Source organism: Girardinichthys multiradiatus, chromosome 15 (assembly GCF_021462225.1).
Source record: "Girardinichthys multiradiatus isolate DD_20200921_A chromosome 15, DD_fGirMul_XY1, whole genome shotgun sequence".
Lineage (NCBI taxonomy): Eukaryota > Metazoa > Chordata > Actinopteri > Cyprinodontiformes > Goodeidae > Girardinichthys > Girardinichthys multiradiatus.
Genome location: NC_061808.1, coordinates 14,604,467 through 14,626,969, shown reverse-complemented (window position 1 = coordinate 14,626,969; position 22,503 = coordinate 14,604,467). Strand labels below are relative to the sequence as shown.

Sequence of the window (22,503 nt, the reverse complement as noted above, 5' to 3'; positions counted from 1 at the left end):
AAAAAACATAAAACCACGGCTGCCCAAATCACAGCAGAATTAAATGTGCACCTAAACTCCTGTTTCCACCAGAACTGTCCGTCGGGAGCTCCACAGGGTCAATATACACGGCCGGGCTGCTATAGCCAAACCTTTGGTCACTCATGCCAATGCCAAACGTTGGTTTCAATGGTGCAAGGAGCGCAAATCTTGGGCTGTGGACAATGTGAAACATGTATTGTTCTCTGATGAGTCCACCTTTACTGTTTTCCCCACATCCGGGAGAGTTACGGTGTGGAGAAGCCCTAAAGAAGCGTACCACCCAGACTGTTGCATGCCCAGAGTGAAGCATGGGGGTGGATCAGTGATGGTTTGGGCTGCCATATCATGGCATTCCCTTGTCCCAATACTTGTGCTAGATGGGCGCGTCACTGCCAAGGACCACCAAACCATTCTTGAGGACCATGTGCATCCAATGGTTCAAACATTGTATCCTGAAGGTGGTGCCGTGTATCAGGATGACAATGCACCAATACACACAGCAAGACTGGTGAAAGATTGGTTTGATGAACATAAAAGTGAAGTTGAACATCTCCCATGGCCTGCACAGTCACCAGATCTAAATATTATTGAGCCACTTTGGGGTGTTTTGGAGGAGCGAGTCAGGAAACGTTTTCCTCCACCAGTATCACGTAGTGACCTGGCCACTATCCTGCAAGAAGAATGGCTTAAAATCCCTCTGACCACTGTGCAGGACTTGTATATGTCATTCCCAAGACGAATTGACGCTGTATTGGCCGCAAAAGGAGGCCCTACACCATACTAATAAATTATTGTGGTCTAAAACCAGGTGTTTCAGTTTCATTGTCCAACCCCTGTACATCTGAGATAAGGTTGTTTCTTTGACTTAGCAGCTGTATCTGCTGTACAACATTTCAATACAAACTTGAAAGTGTGCAGAAGGAGAGGGCATTTAACTTACAAGTAAATATGAAAAATGTTGAATTAATTCCTGGAAGTATTTAAATCATATTGTAAATAAACTGTAACCACAGAAAAGATACAAGCAACAAAATTGACCAAACTACAACAACAGTTTTAAATGATCACTGTTAACGTAACATAAGTTCACTTGTTTGTCCCCTACTGCTTCACAAAGTTAGCTTATACCTCAGGCTGGCTCTGGGAGGAGCTGTGCAAATAGAAAAAAGGAGCATAGTCAACAAATGGTCAATGTCAAGTCAATCCATGCAGCCTTATTATAAAAGCTTATGGAAAGTTTGTGGAGAGTAAGTCAGACAGAGGGATTGGAAAGATGGGATCATGTTCTTGCAGGCTGGTGGAGTTTTTATTTCTCTGCTCCACTTAACATGTTAGGAGTCTGCAGGTACTCAGCATTTCACCACAAAAGCTTTCAGAATTAATGAAATCATAAAAAAGTAACTCCTGGAGAACACAGACTTACTGTCATCATGTCCGCAGGCATGACATAGGTCCATATTTGAGTATTTTCCACTGAATTGGGAAAACTCAAATACTGACATATTGTTTGACCTGTAACCCCACCACCCCTCCATGTGGCTTGGTTTCCTGTCAAAGCTGCAAGCAGTGGCATGAGCAAAACTGGTGATGATGTTACCTCTGGGCGTTCTTCCAGCTGTTCAGACAAGACCTGGATGGTGAACACAACTGTCACAGCCAAGCACAGATCAGCCTCCTGAGGGTAGCTATGTAGAGTGTCACCCTTCATTAGTAAATAAATTGTGGAAATGAAAGCACACTGTTTGGACAAAACATACACTGGCATTGGAGACATAATTTTATACATGGTTTCTTCACTCAAAACTACTCAGTTTTAATTCTATTATAATAAGAGTCATTTCTGAACTATCAACAAAACTACCTGGTGTCTCAATGTTTACTCTTGCTTTATAAGCTGCTTGCACTTAGTCATGGGGTTTGTTTTCTTAACTTTTATTAGTGCCAAAAATCACCAGATTGACAGAGGTGGCAAAGCTAAATCAAAATAAAACTGGGAAATTTAACTTATAGATAACGAGGCAACCCAGAATTTTTTACCGTGTCTTACAAAATAATTTATACCCTTTAACTATTTCACATTTTGTGACATCACAACCACAAACTTCAATGTTTTGGGGGATTTTATGTGACAGATGAACTCAAAGTAGTGCATAATTATAAAGTGGAAGGAAAAGGCCAAAAGGTTTTCATAATTCTTACAGATGAAATAAATAAAGTGTAACTTGCCTTTGTGTTCAGATGTGTGTAGAACCACCTTTTGCTGTGATTCTAGCAGCAAGTCTTTACACACCAGCTTGACTCACCTTTTTTCCTGAAACTGCAAAGACATCATGAGAACAGCAATGTCTTACCATTGATTCTTACCACTGATACTTAATTGGATTTGGGTTGTGATTTGAACTGGATTATTCTAACACATAAACATGTTTTGATCTAAATCCCACTGTAGCTCCAGCTGGATGTTTAGGGTTATTTGTGCAGTTAGATGGTGCACCTCTGCACCAGTCACAAGTCTTTTACAACCTTTAACAGGTTTTCTCCTATGATCACCCTGTGTTTTGCTCTGTCCATGTTTACATCAATGCTTACTAGCATCACCACAGCATATCTCTGCCACCACTATGTTTATTGGGAGGGGAATGGAGTATTAACATAGCACCAGATCACCTTCTTCAACATGTTTATGGCTTGTGGCAAATTGCAAACAGGACATTTTGAGGAATTGACTTGACACTTTTACAAAAAGATTTTATGAGAGCATGACTAATAGATCTTTGTAGCTCCACACTTACCATGGGACTCTTGGCTGCTTCTCTGATTAATGCTCTTCGTGCCCGTCTTGTCAGTTTAGGTTAGTTCACAGCAAACTTTTCTGATCTTTATCTATAGAAGATTTTTAAAGCTGTGCATCCTCATCTTTCCACTTAGCAATTTTGTAGTACTTTGTATTGTCTATCCAATAAAATGCAACAGATATTGAAAATGTTTGAGTGGGTATGAATACTGTATTTAGTCGCTTTACAGCAAATGATCAGATCACTAGTCCACCCCCAAACAAAACACAGAACTAAGCAGGCATAAAAAAACAGGCATAGAAAATGGATGGATGTGCAGAAATGAGAGGACTTAAATGCCTAAACCATGTGGAAACAACGATGATACAGGAAGTCTGTTCTGCCTATTGGAAAAGAATAAAGTGGAAATGGGTGAAATCTTCAATGAGGCATAAACCTAGATGAAAGATGAAAAACACAGGTGCTTTTGCAGTTGGTATCAAAAATGCACATGTGGCATTTATAACCAGCCAGTACACATAGAAATTTTTAAAAAGCTGAACTAAATGAATGCAACGAAAAATATAAAACTGGCTTTGTCATTGTAAGGGTGGATGTAAAGAAAATGTCTTATAGATTCTTTATTTTGCTCTAAGATTTTAATAATGCTTAATTAATACAGAAATACCTCTGTGTAAACTGCAGGACAGAACTCTGTAAACTGTTTTGTATACATTAAACCTTTTAAACTACTATTATAATCAATTCTGAATAGTTTATAGAAAAATAGGGTTGATTCAATATGCCTATGTAAATAAATCAGTGTGTAGCAGAAAAAATGGAGAAAAACAATGTTGCCAACATGTTTTGATAATAGGTGCAAAATTAACAGCCAGGTCAAACAATTCTTTTAAAGGGTGTGGTCAGTGAACTTACAACAGAAAGACATGTCTCACTTTGAGTGGTATGTGGAGAATCATTTGGAGTTTTACCTCACTACCAAAACAAATACACAAAATAGAAACTTGTTTATTGAGCTGAACCAATATTTAAAAACTACATAAAACAGAAGCATCACAGAATCAGTCACCCATTTACTGTGGATGAAACACAGCTCATGCTGTCAACAAAAATGTTTCTGATGATTATAAACAGCAACCAGATATTTTCTGTTTATAAAATACACTGTATTGCCAAAAGTATTGGGTCACACCATCAAATTAATGACTTCCGATGTCTTGACCTCAACCTTCTTGAACACCTTTGGGATGACTTCCTAAACCTTAAGGAAACTGTTTACAGAATAGTTAAACTTGCTATTGCTGGCAATGGTGGTCCATCAACAAGCTGGACCTTTTAGATTAAGATTAGGATGTCAACAAAGTTCATGTACATGTAAAAGTAGACAGACAAATACTTTTGGCAATATAGTTTACATATTAGTGTTGTTGTTTTCTACTGCAAATGCTGTTTTTATATAACTACACTTCATTCAAGTGTCAGACTAAAGTTTTAGCTTTTTAGTTTTTACTGTGATAGTTGAAACTAATATGAAACAGGAAAAAATACACAAACACTAAACTCAGACTCCTGTGCCTGAACATGATTTCTCCAGCATCAACATCACAGATCATGCCTTGCAAAAGCAGTCACACCCCTTAAACTTATTAACATTTTGTCATGTCACAACCATCTGATGAAAATTTTCTTCAGATAGACCAAGATAAGTGTGCATAATTGTCAAGTGGAAAGAAAATGAGACATGGGTTTCAATTCTTTTTTACAAATGAAAGTATGAAAATTGTGGTGGGCATCTACTCTAATACCCCAAAAAAACTCCAGTGTCACAAATTGCCCCTTAAAAGTCATGCAAATAGTATACAGTGTCCACCAGTGTGTGATTTAATCTCTTTATAAATTGTGTGAACTTCAGGTATTTCACAGAGCATAGTTCAATCCAGCACTGCATGGTGGCGCAGTTGGTAGCACTGTTGCCTTGCAGCAAGAAGGTCCTGGATTACACTCCCGGCCAGGGGGTCATTCTGCATGGAGTTTGCATGTTTTCCCTGTGCATGTGTGGGTTCTCACCAGGTACTCCGACTTCCTCCCACAGTCCTAAAACATGACTGTTAGATAAATTGGGCTCTCTAAATTGCCCTTAGGTGTGAATGAGTGTGTTCATGGTTGCTTGTCCTTCTGTGTTGCCCTGCGATGGACTGGCGACCTGGCCAGGGTGTACCCTGCCTCTCGCCCATAGACTGCTAGAGATAGGCACCAGCTCCCCCGTGACCCACTATGGAATAAGCGGTATAGAAAATGAATGAATGAATGAATGAACAGTTCAATCTATCATCTAAAGAAGAAAAGAGCATGGCACAATTACTAACATATCAAGAGATGGCCAGCCTCCTAAACTAACAGACTCTCAGGGAAAGCATTAATTAGACAAGCAGTCAAAAGGTCCATGGTGATTCTAGAGGAGCTGCAGATATCCACAGCTCAGGTGGGAGAATCGGTCAACAGGACAACTATTAGTTTTCCGATTCACAAATCAGATCTTTGGCAAGAAGAAATTCATATTGAAAGAAAGAGCTTAAACAGAATGGTTTTCTTCAGGGACGGGGAAGCTCATCAGGTAGTTGTGAACATGCATGGAGCTAAATACAAGGCAATCCTGAAAGAAAACCTGTTGGAGGCTGAAAAGACTCGAGACTGGGGTGGAGCTTCACGTTCCAGCAGGAAAACAACCCTAAACGTACAGCAGAGCTACAATAGTATAGTTAAGATGAAAACACATTTATGTGTTAAAATGGCCCAGTCAAAGTCCAGACCTAAATATAATTGAGTGTCTTTAATAAGACCTGATAGTTGGGTTTGTATGTGTTTAATTATTTTGGCTCAAAAGGTGGTTTGATCTATGACAGAATGCAAACACAGATTTAACGATATCCCTAGTTCTTAAAAAATCTGTGTGGAAAAATATGGTTTGTTATAAGAGGTTAACCATGACTTCTTTCGATGTAAATGAAGGGTCAGTGTGATTTTGTGGCAGGGTGAGAGGGTTCTCTTTTAAAATCGCATTGCAGCTGCTTGAACACTAATAATGTTTGGAACATTTTTTACAGCAGTCATTTGACCTCAGGCCTGAGCTGCTCATGCCTCCTGTGCCAAAATATTCATGCACCTACATGTGTGTGTCTGCCAGGCTGTCTGTGGGTCAGCAGGTGTGCATGTGTGCTGTATCAATCTAACCTAGACCTAAGGTTATAAAAGACAAATGGAACACCCTAAGTCCTTGTCTTCATTCTTCACATACCTACAACTTTCCTTTGTCTAATTCAATCACTCTTATCTTGTACTTCCATATCACAGTCACAAAAGAGCATAGACTTTTTCAAAATGTTGTTTTTGTCTCCTGTAGCAACAACCTACAGCCAAGCCCTCATCTGTCAGACTTTAATACATCTCCTCAGTTTACTGCTTCCAGAATTGTTTGTCGATGGGAGACAAGCATGCATCTGCAGTGCTTGAAGGAGTCTTAATCTAATTAAATGTATTAGCCTTGCCCTTGGATCATAAATTTTCCAAAGAAACCAATTCATAGAGAGAGGTCTGGACAGAGGAGTAGATCCTTTCATGTGTAATGACACAGGATTATTGGAAACAAAAATGATTGAAGTACATCCAAATGTGTGTTAGAGGAGAGCAACTTGAACATCTGGTGAAATTCCCCTCCCTGCTCTTAATGAAGAAATAATTATGCAAGAAACTCTGCTTTATTTTGATTGTATTTTATGTTAAAATCACTTCACACTTCTTCTTGCCTCCATGTATATTGTCAGGATCTCTATAAAGTAGTGAAAGTTAACAGAAACAATTATAAGGCAAGCCTTCAGCACTTAGTAAAACTTTAAAGATCATCTTTTACTTGAGCATGAAAGGATTAGGGTGGCTGTTATTTTTAAATGTTAAAGTACATACCAACTGGAAAGACACCTACAGACAGTAGGCTTGCAGATGCTTCGTAGGGTGCATAATAAAGATGATGCTGTTTATCTGGATATTGGACAACATATGGATAACATTCAAGGATGTAATAAATGAATAGCATGCCAGTAAAAGTATTTTTGTCATAAAAAATACATGTTAAGCTTTGATAATGCCTGAAACTATTCAGATCCTAAAGGTTAAGGCTATTGTTTGTGCACTTAAAAATAATAATTAATATATAAGACTAATTCATCCATGATATGCATAAATGTTTTGGTTCATTCTCACTGTTGTCATCGGTGAAGTTTCCAGCTGGAACAGGCAGCTGATTTAACTCGAAAATTCCAATGCATCGCATCTGCATTGGATCAGACGTCAGACAGATGATGTCAGCAAATCCGTTCAATCGTAGTGGAAAATTTCAGTTTCCCTTAAGACCAAGTGGAAACTGAGCTAGAGTGACAATAATCTGCAGGTGAAATCCTTTAACGCCAGTACAAATGCATGTAATGGACATGAAAATTGTAAACTTTGTGTTAACTTATGTTCAGAGGTGGGTAGTATAGCCAAACATTGTACTAAATTGAGAATAGTGTTGCTTCAAAATAGGTTGCACGAGCAAAATGAAAAAAACATGCAAAACATTTCTCTACTCAGAGTAAAAAAGTACTGGGTAAAAAGACTCAAGTACTGAATAACTGATCTAAATGACTGACTCATTTTGTTAGAAATGAAACAGACAAAAATATAAAATAGCATCTATGTAAGTTGTATTTTGGTTGAAATGTGACCAAAAAAGCAAAGATTTAACTAAAGCAAGTGTAGCGTTACTTCAAACTACAATTACTTAAGTAGAAGCAAACGTGTGATTTAGTAAAACTGCCATTAGAAGTGCATTTTTTTTGTTTTTTTCAAAGGTTGGTAAGAAAGTCTAATGTTGCTTATTACCCACCTCTGTTTACGTCTTATAAACAATGCAAGAATAATGTATCCCTCTTTAAGTAGACCAAAAAGGTCATTTTTTTTCAGAATTTAAGAACTGGTTATTTATAAGCCTCTGGTAGAGCAATTTTTATCAATCAAATTTGAAAAAGATTACTCCAAATGGTATTTTTTTTAACCACATACTTTCCATTTACCATTTATTCCTACATGCAAAGATAAATGTGCTTTTCTACTCATACACACCACTCTGGAGCTACATCCAGCAGATCAGTAGGAAAGTGTTCAGTGCCTTGCACAAGGACAAGTCTTTGCTACAGGTCTCAGGAAAGTTTCTTGTTTTAAATGGACAGTGCTTTGTAAGAGTATTAGGCAAAACAAAGTACTTTCTGAACATCAGTTATAAAGTCTTGCCATTGATTCTCAATTGGACTTAGGTCTGGACTTTGACTGGGACATCCTACAGTGATGTCCATAAGGGATAGTGTCCTGCAAATTTTAAATATGTCACTGCTCCAACCCACCTGAATCAAAAGGCAGAAATATGTCCTCAGCATGTCAAGATTAACAGAGTCCTGCTAAGGATCTAATTATTTAACTTATGTGTTGAATCAATGACATATAAGAAAGCTGCAGAACTCCAGCCCTTAAGGACAGGAGCTTGAATACTTTGTCCTACAACACAAATATACTGTGACCTAAATAATTTCACAGTGGCTCTGACTGTATGTTTAGATTTACTGTCCTGCTGGAAGGTAAACCTCCATCCCAGCCTCAAGTCCTTTGCAGCCTCTACCAAGCTTTTCTTTTGACTGGTGAAGAAAAGTATCCTCTACTCTGTTTTAGCTCCAAATGTCCACAGCATGATGCTGCCACCACTGTGTTTCACTTTGGGTGTAGTGCAGACCAAAAACTTTCATTATGGTATCATTTGACCAGATCACCTTTTTTACTTTTGCCGTGGCCAAGTCTTGGTAGGTCTGCAGTTGTTTCTAGCTCTTACTTCGTGAAATGTCCAAAGCTTTGGATTTTGTTTTGTAACCAAACCCTAAACTTATCTACATCTTTATCTCTGAACTGTCAGCTGTTTCCTGGTTTTTAATATTCTGCTGGTTCATAATGTTCTCTAAAAAACATCTGAGACCTTCACAGAACAGCTTTTACAATCAAATTGCACACAGGTGGACTTTTCTAATGTGTTTTATGAAGGTAATAGGTGGCACTGGAATTTATTTGTGGGTATCACAGTTAAGAGGCTGAATACAAATGCATGCTACACTATTCATATTACATTTTGTGTTTAAAATCCATGAATTCTTTTAATTCCAACAGGTCTTTGGTCTTTGCTGTTACTCCCAAATGTATAATCAGTAGAAGATAAAAGGGCATATTTCCACTCTGGTTTAGGACTTGTAAAGAGAACTGAATTCTTCACTTTTGAAACAACTTGTGTGGCTTGTTTATGAGCTTGTAACTGCTTACTGTTGACTCATTTGAATAGTTTGATACACTGAAAGTAATTTACAAAGCATATCAATGTTTGTATTTATTACAGAGACCTGAAGTGGTGTATTTAAGTTTTTTGCATGCTTTATAGTGTCTGTGTCATTTTTATTTGTTTGTTAAGATGGGTTTTCAGCATTTATGTAATTGCTGAAGCCTGAAACCATTCAGTGATTGTTTCCAATCTTTCCAAACCTCACTGAGACATTTTAGCAGTTTATTTATTTCAAACTAAATTCACAATTTATTTCTGGAGTAAGTGCTCCACAGCCAATAGGAACATGGAAAGTTGCTTATTTTCCAGAGCGTTTTGCATTCAACCATGTCTGCAATCGTTTATATATCTGGTTAGCTGGTATTTCCCAAGGCCGTCTCCATGAGCTTATGCCTCTGTATGTATAATGAAGTATGCCAAGAATGATAGATATAGTGAAAACTGACAGTTTGTTGTGAATTTAGGATAGACAGACAAACTGCAGAACCAATCCAGTATGTCTTAAATATTTTTTTTCCTACATAGACGTAAAATATAAAAAAACCAACAGGTTGTCACATTTTAGCTGGAACGATTCTAAAACCTTGTTTTGCAGCAGAGAAACATCTGCGGCCTCAAAGCGGGAAACAGACAGCTGTGGACAAAGTCTTTGGGGAGAGCTGGGAGCCTTCAGTCCTTCTGGATGGAAGACCCGTGGACCGCTTCGTCTTCAATAAACCCACCAGGTCCCACCCCTTAACTAAAGTGAGCAAGGACAGCAGCCCACATCCAATGCAGGACGTAGGTAAGACAAATAAAGTTCAAATGAGCGGTTGTTAATATGAGACGGTTATTTTATCCAAACCAAACAGAATGTTTGGACATCAATAAGTTACTGAAAGGAAAATAAATGGACATGCAAAAAAAAAAAAATTGGCTTGAATATTTTAGCAAGCTCTGAAACCTTGGAGTTCTCAAGAACAGAGCCAACAGTGATGAGAGGATGAGCAAATTTATTTACAAAGTCGACATAAAAAGTTGAGAAGAAAGAGAAAACACATTTGTGTGCATGTGCGATTGATTTATTTTCAGTGGATTAGTTCATAACTGGACGTCCTTTCGACAAAGTTTTTCAGAAAAAAGAGAAAGAAGTTGGATCAAGACTTGTATACGTGATGAACAGTTATCAGCTCAGTGGTTATTTTAGACTATAAAATAATATTTCTAAAGATTAATTTTGGTCCTTGTTCCTCCTACACAAATACAGTAGTCTGCATTGTTGAGACAGTGCAGCCTGCTTTTGTCATTATTCTATTTGCATCAGTCTTTGACAGCTCAGAGCCAAACTTCATGAGCGACTCAAAGTCTGCACACAGCCCTTTTCCAAACCCAGCCCTGCTCCTATAACACAATCCTCTCTGTTGTGGTAATTTGTTATGAGAGTGTGCAGCAATGGAAGTGGTGCACAGTAGTGAAGTCATGCATCGTCATGTATTGTGTCTCTTGTTTGTTGAAAACAGCAACTGGAGATGCCTTTTGGTTTGTGTGCACTGCCTGGTGTACGATGTGGCATTATAAATCTTTGGCTACCGGGCTGGAGTTTAAAGCTGACTCTCCAGAAATTCCTCGGGGTTCATAGGTTGTTCCCTTAGCAGCATGAAAGCTGCATCAGTAACCATAAATAACACCGCTCTCTCTGCTTCCACGTCATTAATATGTCTGGCCAGCCACTACTGGAGCAACAAAAACAAAAAAATAAGTTGACTTATTAGGAGCAAGAAGGAGTAAGATAGAGAGTAATGGAAAGGAGATTAGGAAAACCATACCACTTTTCTCAGTAATATCGCATAAAAGGAACTGACCTGCTCCACAGAAAAGGAAAACAGATAATATACCAACTGGATAAAGTCAGAGAAAGGTTTTGTCCTGCAACTGACAGCATAACAGTCAGTTTCTTCTTTGTATTTCAGACCCAGAGTGGATTAACCTGGATGGGTTTGCTGTGTTGGGTCATGCACCTGTCAACAACTCATCAACAGGTAAACCTTATGTCAAAGAATAATTGTTTTCATACATATATCCACACTGGCCACTTTATTAGCTATGTATGTTCAATCGCTTGTTAACAATGATGGTGAAAAAGCCAGTTAACATGCTAGCAACTTAATGCATTTGACATCTAGATGCAGTGAAGACGACTCGCTGAAGTCAGGAGGGGGAAGAAAGGGGATTTAAGTGACTGTGAATGTGGCATGGTTGTTGGTGCCAGGTGAGCTGGTCTGACTGGTCAGAAACTGCTGATATACTGGGAAAATATACAGTGAGTGGGAACTTTGTTGACAAAAATGTGTTGTTGATGTCAGAGGTGAATGGGCTGACTTGTTCTAGATGATTGAAAGACTACAGTAGTTACAACCAAAGTATGCAGAATTTCGTACAACATATCGAACCAGATGCATTAGAGCAGCAGGGAACCACACCAAGTGGCACGGGTCTCCATTTCCGTTGCAACATTAAGATATTAGGGTCAAAACTTGGATGAAAAGCATGGATTCATGCCACCTGGTTGAGCCTGGTGGTCAAAGCATAATGATGTTGGGATATTTTTTTAGTCCTCTTTGGGCCCCTTAGTACCAAATGAACTTTGTTTAAACAACACAGCCAGCCTAGGTATTTTAGCTGACCATGTTGATCCTTTTATGAACACAGTGTCTGATAGCTACTTCCTGCAGGACAATGCACCATGTCACAAAGTTCAAATCATCTCAAGCTGGTTTCTTGACTTTACTGGACTCCAGTGGCCTCCACAATCAGCAAATCTTAATCCTATACAGCCCAGTGGGATGTAGTGGAACGGGGCTTTTAGATGTACAGCCGACAAATCGGCAGCAACTGTGTGATGTTATGATATCAGCATTGACTGAAATGTTTGAGAATGTTTCCATCAGCTTGTTGAATCTTTTCCATAAAGAATTTAGGCAGGTCTGAAGACAAAAGTGGATTCTACCAATTACTAATAATGTTTATTTAATAAAGTGGCTGATGAATGTATATTCTGTACATCTTATGGGCATTAATAGCTGATAAACAGAGCTTTCCAGCCTGCTCTATCCTTTCCCTTCATCCTCCCATTTTTCCTTTTCCTATAGGATCCAAAGAAGCTGTGACTCATGGTTTCCTATATTTATACCCAGATATATTTTCCCTGTGGGTTATCCAAAACTTAACATCAACGTTCATTTATATGCTATATAAATGAACTCATGTTTCTCTTTCAGTGATCTCAGTATGATGCAAACTTGTGCGTAAATTAGTAGCAGGTACATGTTTCTTGCTTATTGTCAGATTAACGTTTTTAGGTATTTGTCATAAACTGTAAGGAACCCGTGGAACTTTGATGTTAAAGATTGTATTGTATGTTCACCAGCACTTTGGAGGTAATTCTCTTAGTCCAGGAAGGTCTGCTGCTTGACACTTTAACTCACTGCATTGACTTGCATACAATGGATACTTTTCTCCAAGCTAGACATAAAAAAACAAAAAGGTTTGGTTTCCACAGGTCGCAAACTAGTTTTAAGATATTGTTTTACTATTTCATCATTCTAGTAAAATAAATAAGAAAATAAACCATTTCAGACAAGTTTTGGATTACTAACTTCCTTTTTGATTCAATTCTTTTCATGTTATAGGAAATTTGAGCATTTGGCTTCTACTGTAAACATTCACCATTGCAAGGGTAATATGAACAGACACATGTTCACACTGTTTCAGTTCAGAAATATTTGGTCTCTCCACACATCTCACATCTTTGGCTTTGAAAGGGATCATTGAGAAATCACTTCAATGTCCTCACTGGAAAGAGTAGAAAATCAAGAACCACAAACCTTTTGTCTCAGCACAGCTAACCTAAATGCTGCACTGAAGTGATACATTTTTTTGTCCAGTATTATGGTACTTTAGTCGCTTTAGCTAACCAACTTCTGGGTTCATGCCAAAGCAATGTTAGGCTAAAAAAGGCTTTTTTTCAAAACAGGCTTTAGGAAATATTCATAAATGGTTAAACAATGAGAGCTACCATAAAATAATTTAGCTTATTAAACTAAATTGAGGAGACAGACAAAATGGACTTAATTTAAGTATTCAGGGTTTATTTGGCTCTTAGGTCCTGTATATACTCTAGTATTAAAATGCATCCTGCCGAAGGCAATTAAACAAGCTATAAGTATGTGCATTCACACCTGGCTTAAAAATCTATTCTGAATGATCAGATTTCAGTTTCCACCTAAGATGTATTTAGGTACACAGCCACATCACTCTGGAGGCTGCCGAGAACATTTTATGAAGTCAGTTTCACTAAAATGAATAAAACAAAAATTAACTGTAAATAATTGCCTGATTTGCATTTCCAGGCTGCATAATTCTTTACAAAGTTAAAGCGCATCCACAAGAGCTGAAAAAACTTGCATCATATGATGACATCCAATAGGATTTTAACAAGATATATATTAATTTATATTACTATAAACTCAGCTAGGTAATTTGGCTCTTTAATGTTTCAGATTATGTGCCAAATAAACTACTGACTGCAATCCATTGATAGATAATAACAAGACTGGCATCAGTGTTGTATATTTTTTGTGCAGCTGTTATTTTTCCGTCTTGGTTTGTTAGTGATCTATCTTGCTAAATCAGCTAAAGCTCAACTGATTGTCTGGGCCTTCAGGAAAACTTTTTAACTGAAAAGTATTTCTCGAGCTGAAATGTGAGCAATACACAATATCCTGATATCTAAATTTTCCACTTTAACGTTTGCAATATGTAGGCTGTTTTTTGGACCTGTTGAAATGTCACTGACAGTAGTTAAAGCCAGATAGGTTTTAAAAAGCCCAGAGGCTCAGAACAGTCACATTCGTCAACATCGTGAGGCTGAATTCACTGAGGTGGGTCTCTCCGCTGAAGTAACAGTGGTATTGTCTTTAGGCCAGCCTTGTAGCACTCACGACCATCAGGCCTAAAAACAGAGAGCAGGCATTAAGAGTACTTTCAGAGTGAACGGTTTGGTTGTCATCGCCAAACTATGCAGTGTGACACATATCCAAAGAACAAGAGGAGGCAAAATTGGAAAGTTTGCTGATGATAACCAAAGGATTCTGGTTAGCATAAGAAATGTTGGTAAATTCAGGGTTATGTATTGCATTATGCATTGGGATATGTTATGTTACTGTAATTGCTTTTTTCCTAGCTTTCAATAAAGAGGTCATGTGCTTTGTAGGCTGATTTTAGGACAGCACAATAGTCTAGGAAAAAATCCACCCAGCTGTGCTGGCAGGACATCGAAGACACAGACACTAAAGACAGGAAATGGTGTTCCAGTTTGAAATTCAATAAATCATCTCTTTCCTCACATCCTTGAAATTGGATCTTGATTTTCACTTGGTCTATATCTGATAACCCTGCTGAAAAGCACTATATAAATAAACTTGACTTGGCTTGACTTGACTTGACTTGACTTAAATGTAACATGTTAAGTTTGCTGATTTGACAGTACTTGTTCTGCTGTGCGTTTACCTTTGATACAAAATTTGTTTTCATCGTTTTCATCTGATTGCAATGATGAGGAAATTATTATAAAAGAATAGAGAAAGAAGATGCAAAAAGAGAGCAAAGAAGTGGGGAAATGCTTTGTTTTTCATTTGTTTTTGGCAGGTTTTTGTTCACCACTTCATCAGCCAGATGATCCCCTCCTTTGGCCAAAGAAAGGGGATTGTTTGGCAGAGAGAGTCAGTCTGTAAAAGATTTCCCAAAAGGCAGTGGCTACTAGGACTGGACACAAATGGAAAGCAGAACAGCAGAAGTTGGAACACAAAATAGGGGACATATTGCAGTTCTACAGCTTTTCCTCTTAGTGATACATGGCCACGAATGACTTCAGAATGAATGGGATACGCGTATTTAATAATGAGTAAATGTGTAGTGAGTGGAACAGAAAAGTCCAAACATTTTCCATGGCAGTTGGAGTCTCAACAACCCACTAAAGGCAAATTAAACCTAGGGTCCTGAACATAAATGAATTATGGGGACTCAAAGATAAGATGAACTCAAGTGCACTTTGAGTTTCTAAAGGTTATTTCCATCCACCGACAGGTTTTGTCAGGTCCTCACAAACCACAGTCGGAAACAACTCTGCTGCGGGGCGGAAAATCAGGGTGGACAGAACGACTCAGTCTGCGGGTGTGGCCTACACCAGGACCCACAGGAGGGCGCCTCAGTCCTCCTCAGGTCCAAGGCAGCCTGAGAGAGCTTTGTCAGGAACCCCACTGTTAGAGAGAAGATGGCAAGACCGAACCAAGCCTCAGGCTGACCAGAGAAACCGACAAACACCAAAACTCAGTAAGAGGACCTACATTTTCTACAACTGATAGCCAGGAACTGTTTTTTCTGTGATAACAGTGCTAAGTAAAAACATTTTTGGGCTATCTTTAGTGTCCATAGTGTAAACCTTGGCCGTGCCTGGTATCCTTTTCTATTCATAGCATCTGAGTCCGTTCATGTGGTGTCACTGCAGGCACAAAAGGCCCATGGCCAGAGCCTACCTAACAACAGAGCAGCTACAGCCAAAACCTCCCCACCAGGTACCAGATTAAGTTCAAAACAAAGCCTTTCAGAGGTAGTGTTACTGCTTGAACTTCTTTACCTTTTATCACATTACAACCACCAACCTTCATGTAATTTATTAGGACTTTATGTGATAGAACAACACAATGTAATGTTTTGCAGTCTTTAACAGGGTTTCCTCCAAGAGTTCCCTGCATTTAGTTCCACAGATCGTCCAATTAACTCTGACCAACATCCCTGTTTCTGCTGATGAAAAGCATCCCCACAGCATCGTGCTGCCCTCATTAGTTTTAACACATAATTTTGCATTTAGGCCAAGTTTATTTTAGTTGCATCTGAGCAGAGTAGCTTCTTCCAAATAGTTGCTGTACACCCTGTAATGGCTAGTGGCCAAACCACAAACAGGAGTTTGTGTAGTTCTTTTTCAACATGCTTTCCTCGTGGTATTATTTCATAAAAGCAAGATCTGTGGTGTGCACAACTAATTCTTGTCTTGTCAATAGATTCTCCCATTGACCTGTTCATCTTTCCTGCTCCTCCAGAGCAATGATGGGCCTCATGATTGTTTTTTTTTTTTTTTGGTCAATGCTCCCTATCCAAATAATATTAGTGTTTGTGGTTGTAAAGTGACAAAATGTGAAAACATTCAAGTGGTATGAATATTTTTCACTGTAGCAGAATTAATGTTTATAGAGTTTGTCTGCACCTAAAAATGTTTCTTTTAATGTCTCTGAAATGTGTGTTGTTCAGAGCCCCCTGAATATGAGGCCCGGGACATCAGTGTCAGGGTCATGTCTCCAAAGTCAGTCCTCATTTCCTGGGTTGACCCTGCTGTTGAAATGGGGAAAGTTGCCCCTGGGGCATCCAGGTGGGCTTTTAAAAAGTGTATGTCATTGCATGTAACTGTTTGAAAAAATGACAGAAAAGGCATTTGAGGCAAAGAATGATCTTAAAAAAATCCTAACACTGCTCATTGTAATGAGGCATTTTTATGTTCTCTTAAATCAGATCATACACAGTCAAGTTCAGGGAGAAGGGAGAGTCAGCACGCTGGGAGTACAAGGAAAGCATCCAGAGGAGAATGATGATAGACACCCTGTCTGCTGACGGCATGTACGAGTTCTCTGTCAGAATCTCTCAAGGAGAAAAACAGGGCAAATGGAGCGTTTCCGTCTTTCAGAGGACTCCTGAGTCGGGTATGTATTGTATTGGTTAAAAAAATACCATGCTAGGCCTTTTTTCCTTTTTATCTTTACACCACACCTCATTACAATCACCACATATAAGTCTCCTGCAATATATCTTTCTGGCTGCAGCTCTGTCAGGGTTGGAGCAGTTGTGCTATGTCACAGGAGCTCCTGAGCTGTGGTTCACTGGAATGTCAGAATTTACTGCCTGGCTTCCAGTTCAGATCTGCATCTGCAGCTCCCTACAAACTGCCATGGGACATTTTCTGTCGGTATATGGCAGCTGTATTTTGTTCAGTTGAGGCAATACTTTTTCACACACTTTAAGAACCTGTTTTGACCATTCATACTTCATTTCCTTCTGCTTTTTCACAGCTGATTTAATTTTTTTATTTTATTCAGTTTTATTTTCCATTCTTTCATAGCACCATCTGGGCCACCTGAAAGTTTTGAAGTCAAGCCACTAAGAGGAAAAGGAACTGCTGTGATTGCAACTTGGGATCCTCCAGAAGAACCAAATGGAAGGATAGGAGGTGAGGCCGCGAAGAGAAAGGCTAAAATACATTTTCTTGCGTCATTGCTACCATTCTGCTTTATATTTAAAGCCATAGGGATTGCAGGGAAAAATTGTGAATGTGAAATTAGACCCCTCTTCAAGAAGCCAATTTCATAAAGATGTGACATTTTTTTAAATATTTGTAAACATATACATATGTCATGTAACCAGTCATTAAGCCTGTAACAAGACTTACAATAATGTCAATATTACTGTAGTTAGATGCGATTGTAGAAAATTAACAAAAAGAAGACATTTTTAGTTAAAAGTGTCTCCCTTTCCTCTACTATGCAGGTGTAAGGATAGCAGGGAAGGGGTAAATTGGGATTTGCCCTTAAAAGCTGAACACACTTTAAGATTTTTGCATGCAAAAGAAGATACATATTTTTGCCGTTTTATCAAAAAAAAATTGGTTGAATTAGTCAACACTGCTTTACTTTAAACTCACATAATTACAATATATATATATATATATATATTGTAACTTGTGTTTTGTTGTGCCTGATTATTAATAATCTGGTTTTATCTGCAATCACCTAAGCCTTTCATTGATTTGATCAGGCTTTGCTCACAAAGGCTGGAAACTCTTTTTGTTCAGGAGTTTGAAATTGGTGGGACCTTTTTAAATTTCATCCTGAATGTTTGTGTTTTACCTCCACACAGAGTATATTCTGTCTTATGCCCCTGCTATGAAACCATTTGGGATGAAAAGCTTAACATACCGTGGGGGTACCACCACAGCCACTATTGATGGCCTGACACCAGGAGAGCGTTACATTTTCAAGATCCGAGCCACCAACAGAAGAGGAATGGGACCACAGAGCAAGGCCTTCAGTGTTGCCATGCCACGGTGTAAACACATTTGACTGTATATAGTATATGCATGCATTTATCCTCAAAAATAACACATCATAACTCCTAGAATAACTCCTTGATCATTTTTACTTTTGTCTCTGCCAGCCAGCAGCCCTGGCTCTCCACTTTCAAAAACCAAGGACAGCCAGAAAACCAGTCATACAACAATCAAACAGGATATTGATGAGAAATCTGGCCTCAAACCCACAGAAGCACCAGAGGATTCAATAACAACCCCCAAGCCACACAATACCAACAAACGTCTACGTCCACTTTCCCAGACACGATCCTATCACAGTATCTTCTCCTCTATAAGAGGCTCAGTCAGGAATGTGCTGAACAGAGGCTCAACAAGAGGAGCAGAGAGAGAACATGAAGAAAAAGAAGATGACAAAATACCTACAACCCCATCTCCTGTGGCAGAAACAACCACAGTTGTGCCAGAGACAAAAGATATGGACAACGATGTATCCCCTTTATCTGAGGAGGAAACAGATTATGGGGAAGAGCACCTGACTACCAAAACACCCAGCCTAAAGGTTTTGACACCCTCCACAACTAAGCGTCCTTATCGCCCTAATAGAAGGCCAATCAAGATCAGGGTCCATCAAAAGACTGGATCTAAGAATACTTCTCCTGTGTCATCCACTGGTTCAACCTCATCATCTTCAACTTCATCCTCATCATCCTCTGCTACTTCCTCAGTTTCCTCCCCTGCTAAGAACCTTTTTTCTTCCTCCAAATCATCATTATCATCACCTGCTGAATCTTCATTAATACCTTCCTCACATATTCAAGAGTCAGCACCAAGTGGAAAGGACAATGCAGACTCTACAAACCATGAAACCAAAAATATAGACACAAAACCAGACCCAACTTCATCTAGAGACAGTTTAACACAAAGAAAATCCTTGATCACTGTCAATGTACAGAACACAGAGACTACACTGACTGGTACTGGCTCTTCCATGGTAGAGCGTAGCAGTAATGCTGGCTCTCGTTTTGGTTTAAGGTATGGTTTTGGTCGACGACAACCCGGAACTTTGTTTCGAGGGAATTTGACTCAATTGCCAAATGGTAATAAACCAGCTCTGACCAGTCAGTTTAATCTACCAAGCCGAAGTCAGAGCCACGTTAGATCAAGCACACATAGTTCAGAAAAAACCCAATCAACGTTAACAGAAAGAAATCAGAACCATGAAACATTAAATCCTTCCAATCCAAAATTATCCAGATCTACTTCAGGAACAACACTGGAAAGTCAAACATCAGTTTCATCAGTTTTTGATCAATCAAAACTCTCATCAGAGCCAAGGTCTCATGGTTCTAAACCTTTGCACAGCAGTCATGCATCCACATCACAGAGTAGTCCAATCCACAATTTAAATGTAGATATATCAAGTTCTTCTCAATCAGTTTCACAAAGACTACCTCAAAGTTCATCAACTTCACAAAACAGCCAAACATTACAGGCTTCAGACAGATCCTCTAGTCAAGACACTTCTTTTAGCAAAAGAACTGATAACATTGATCACATTAATATAGATGATATAAAAAGTAAGGCTGAGGAGTCAACTTTAAACTCCAGAGCTCAAATCACACAGGAAATTAAGAAAGAAGAAAAACAAGTCGAAAGTACAAATAAAAAACCTGTGGCTCCTCGTACAAGAATTAGCTCTTCATTTGCTGAAAGACTCCCTTGGCTAGCAAGTCGTTATCCAGGCAAGTTCACCTCAAGTACCAGGACTTCATCTCCCAGACAAGATGCCAGGACATATTTGACCCAGGTATCATCATCTGTTGGTGCTGGCAGACCACTCTTAAGAGAGACACCAACTAGGGTTTCTGGGGCTGCAGGTGCTTCAGGAGTTTCTTTAAAGCAGGAGACCGCTAAAGATCTCAAGACCACATCCAGACCTGATTCACCAAAGAACAGTGTTGTGCTGAGCCCTGTAAAACCTTCTTTGCCAAATCAACATGTGGCTTTCAGTGACACTAGAAATCCAACTACAGTATCTTCCTCTGAAATGTTAACTTCTGCAAGTTCTGGCTACCTCTCATTTCAAAAATCAAGTGCGCTCACAGACTCCAGTGAGGCCACCCATAAAGAAATATCTAAGAGTATGGATAAGAAGATGGACAATGTTGATACATTGAGTACAGAAAGGAATGGGAAACTTGCAGATTCAACAGCTGGCCAGACAAATTCTGCATCTCCATCTGTCTCCAGACATTCAGAAAAAAATGAGGGTGAGGCTGCAAAACAAACTTTGTCCAGAACAAGGCCCAGCACTTCTTCTGGAATAAGTCCAAGTATCCGTCATCCTGGCGTTGGAATGAATGGGCGGGTACGGTCTTCTCTATTAGCTAACAGACAGCTTGGTGGATCAAGGCAACCTGTCAGACCACAGCTAGTGCAGAACTCTCGGCTTGGTGGGTCAACATCAGAAACATCTCCAACTTCTTCCTTAAGTATGCCCAAGCCAGTCCTAACCTCTGCCAGCGACACTGATAGTGGGGCTACTGTGAAAAAGACAGAATTAATTGGTGGAAACACTCATTCCACAGCGTCTTTACCTTCATCCAGAGACAGCTTTAGGAGTCAAGGGGGTAGGCCTCGCTATCCCATACTTAGAGGGAAACCTATGAATGGAGGACGATTCAGTCCTGGCAATGGAAATGGTAAAGTCTTTTGGTATGTGCATGTTCTTAAATGCTGCTAACAAATACTGTGTTACCTCATAAAAGCCTACTTTAACTAAAAGTTAATTTATAAATGGTAAAGCATTAGACTACAATAGTTACAGTAAGCTCTGCCTCAAATCTTTAACTGGTAGGTAAAAATGGAAAGCCCAACCTGACAGCAACAAATGAAAAGGACACACCTTCTTCTCATGGAAGCAGTAAAGCTGTTGGACACAAGTTCATCACTGGGCCTGATGGAACCAAATGGGTAACTAATTTTTATGAGCTTATTAAAGTTTAATTCCTGAGCCTGGTATGTATTAAATGTCTACAACTGTAAAAAATGTATTTCCTGTACAGGTGGTTGACTTGGAGAAAGGTGTTCTCATGAACCAAGATGGACAGGTTCTTCAGGACTCACAAGGCAAACCCAAGAGAGTTGTCGTTGGAGAGGATGGACGTACCATTTTTGGTAATATACTTTATATATAATTTGCCTGCTTGCTAATTTTGTATTGTTTTTTGTTAAGTGTCATATAAACTTTTGAAAAAAAGCTTTATTTAATCAAAAGACTGTGGTTTGAATGTAAGCTAACCACTGGAGAATTTCTAAAAAGCTCTTTTTCCATGTTTAATGAATTGGGTTTACAATGTGAGCATATTTATGCACTCTAAAATCATTGCTGAACAATGGCTAATTGGCATTTCTATAGAGTTTTAAATTTGATGCAGTTTTTTCATTTAAAACCTAAAAAATTATTTTTTCTCTTCTACCCTATCACATGCGACTAGACCATATGGGTAGCCCCCTCATAAGCCAAGAAGGTATTGCTTTGTTTGGTCATGGCAGAGATAGCCAGCCAGTGGTCAACCCCAAGGACAAGGTCCTCATGGTTGGAGGAAAACCGGTTCTTGGTTTGGATGTGCCTCTACCCAGAACTTCCACCACCACCCGTACTATGATTCCCACTACCACCTTAGAACCAACCACCACGGATTGGACCACAGAAGATTTTAGCACTGCACTGCCCTACCCAACCTGTCCACCGGGAACCTTCTCCAAAACAGATGAATTTGGATATCCAGTTCTTGATCCAGAGGGAATTTTGGACTGTTATCCTGAAGGTGAGAACATTGCAGTTACACTGACAAGAGAGGTCTTAATAAAGATTCTCTCGTTGTATTAGTGAAACATCATACTCGCACTGACAACATTGTTTTGTTAACAGGTTCTTCACTGAAAGGAAGCTGACTTAATCACAAAAATAATAAAGATAAAGAAATATGACCTCACTCAGTTGAATTTGAAAACAACTAGACCACGACTTTGCATGCTTCCTGTCTGTATCCACAGAGTCCTATAACTGGTTGCATTACTGTGTGATCTGGTGTGTGTATAAC

At 39.0% G+C, this 22,503-nt stretch overlaps 1 protein-coding gene across 2 annotated transcripts in view; it reads left to right on the top strand.

Annotated features, from left to right (window-relative positions):
- fndc1 (fibronectin type III domain containing 1) overlaps window positions 1-22,503 on the top strand; it is a 39,527-nt gene that overhangs the window by 3,308 nt on the left and 13,716 nt on the right. For both annotated transcript variants that reach the window (XM_047388851.1, XM_047388850.1), the window contains exons 2-13: window positions 9,821-10,009; window positions 11,175-11,243; window positions 15,349-15,594; window positions 15,738-15,836; window positions 16,570-16,687; window positions 16,828-17,015; window positions 17,432-17,539; window positions 18,226-18,414; window positions 18,523-21,099; window positions 21,255-21,370; window positions 21,463-21,574; window positions 21,895-22,227. In XM_047388851.1, the coding sequence (XP_047244807.1) occupies window positions 9,821-10,009; window positions 11,175-11,243; window positions 15,349-15,594; window positions 15,738-15,836; window positions 16,570-16,687; window positions 16,828-17,015; window positions 17,432-17,539; window positions 18,226-18,414; window positions 18,523-21,099; window positions 21,255-21,370; window positions 21,463-21,574; window positions 21,895-22,227 (4,344 nt within the window). The remainder of the gene's footprint in view (window positions 1-9,820; window positions 10,010-11,174; window positions 11,244-15,348; window positions 15,595-15,737; window positions 15,837-16,569; window positions 16,688-16,827; window positions 17,016-17,431; window positions 17,540-18,225; window positions 18,415-18,522; window positions 21,100-21,254; window positions 21,371-21,462; window positions 21,575-21,894; window positions 22,228-22,503) is intronic.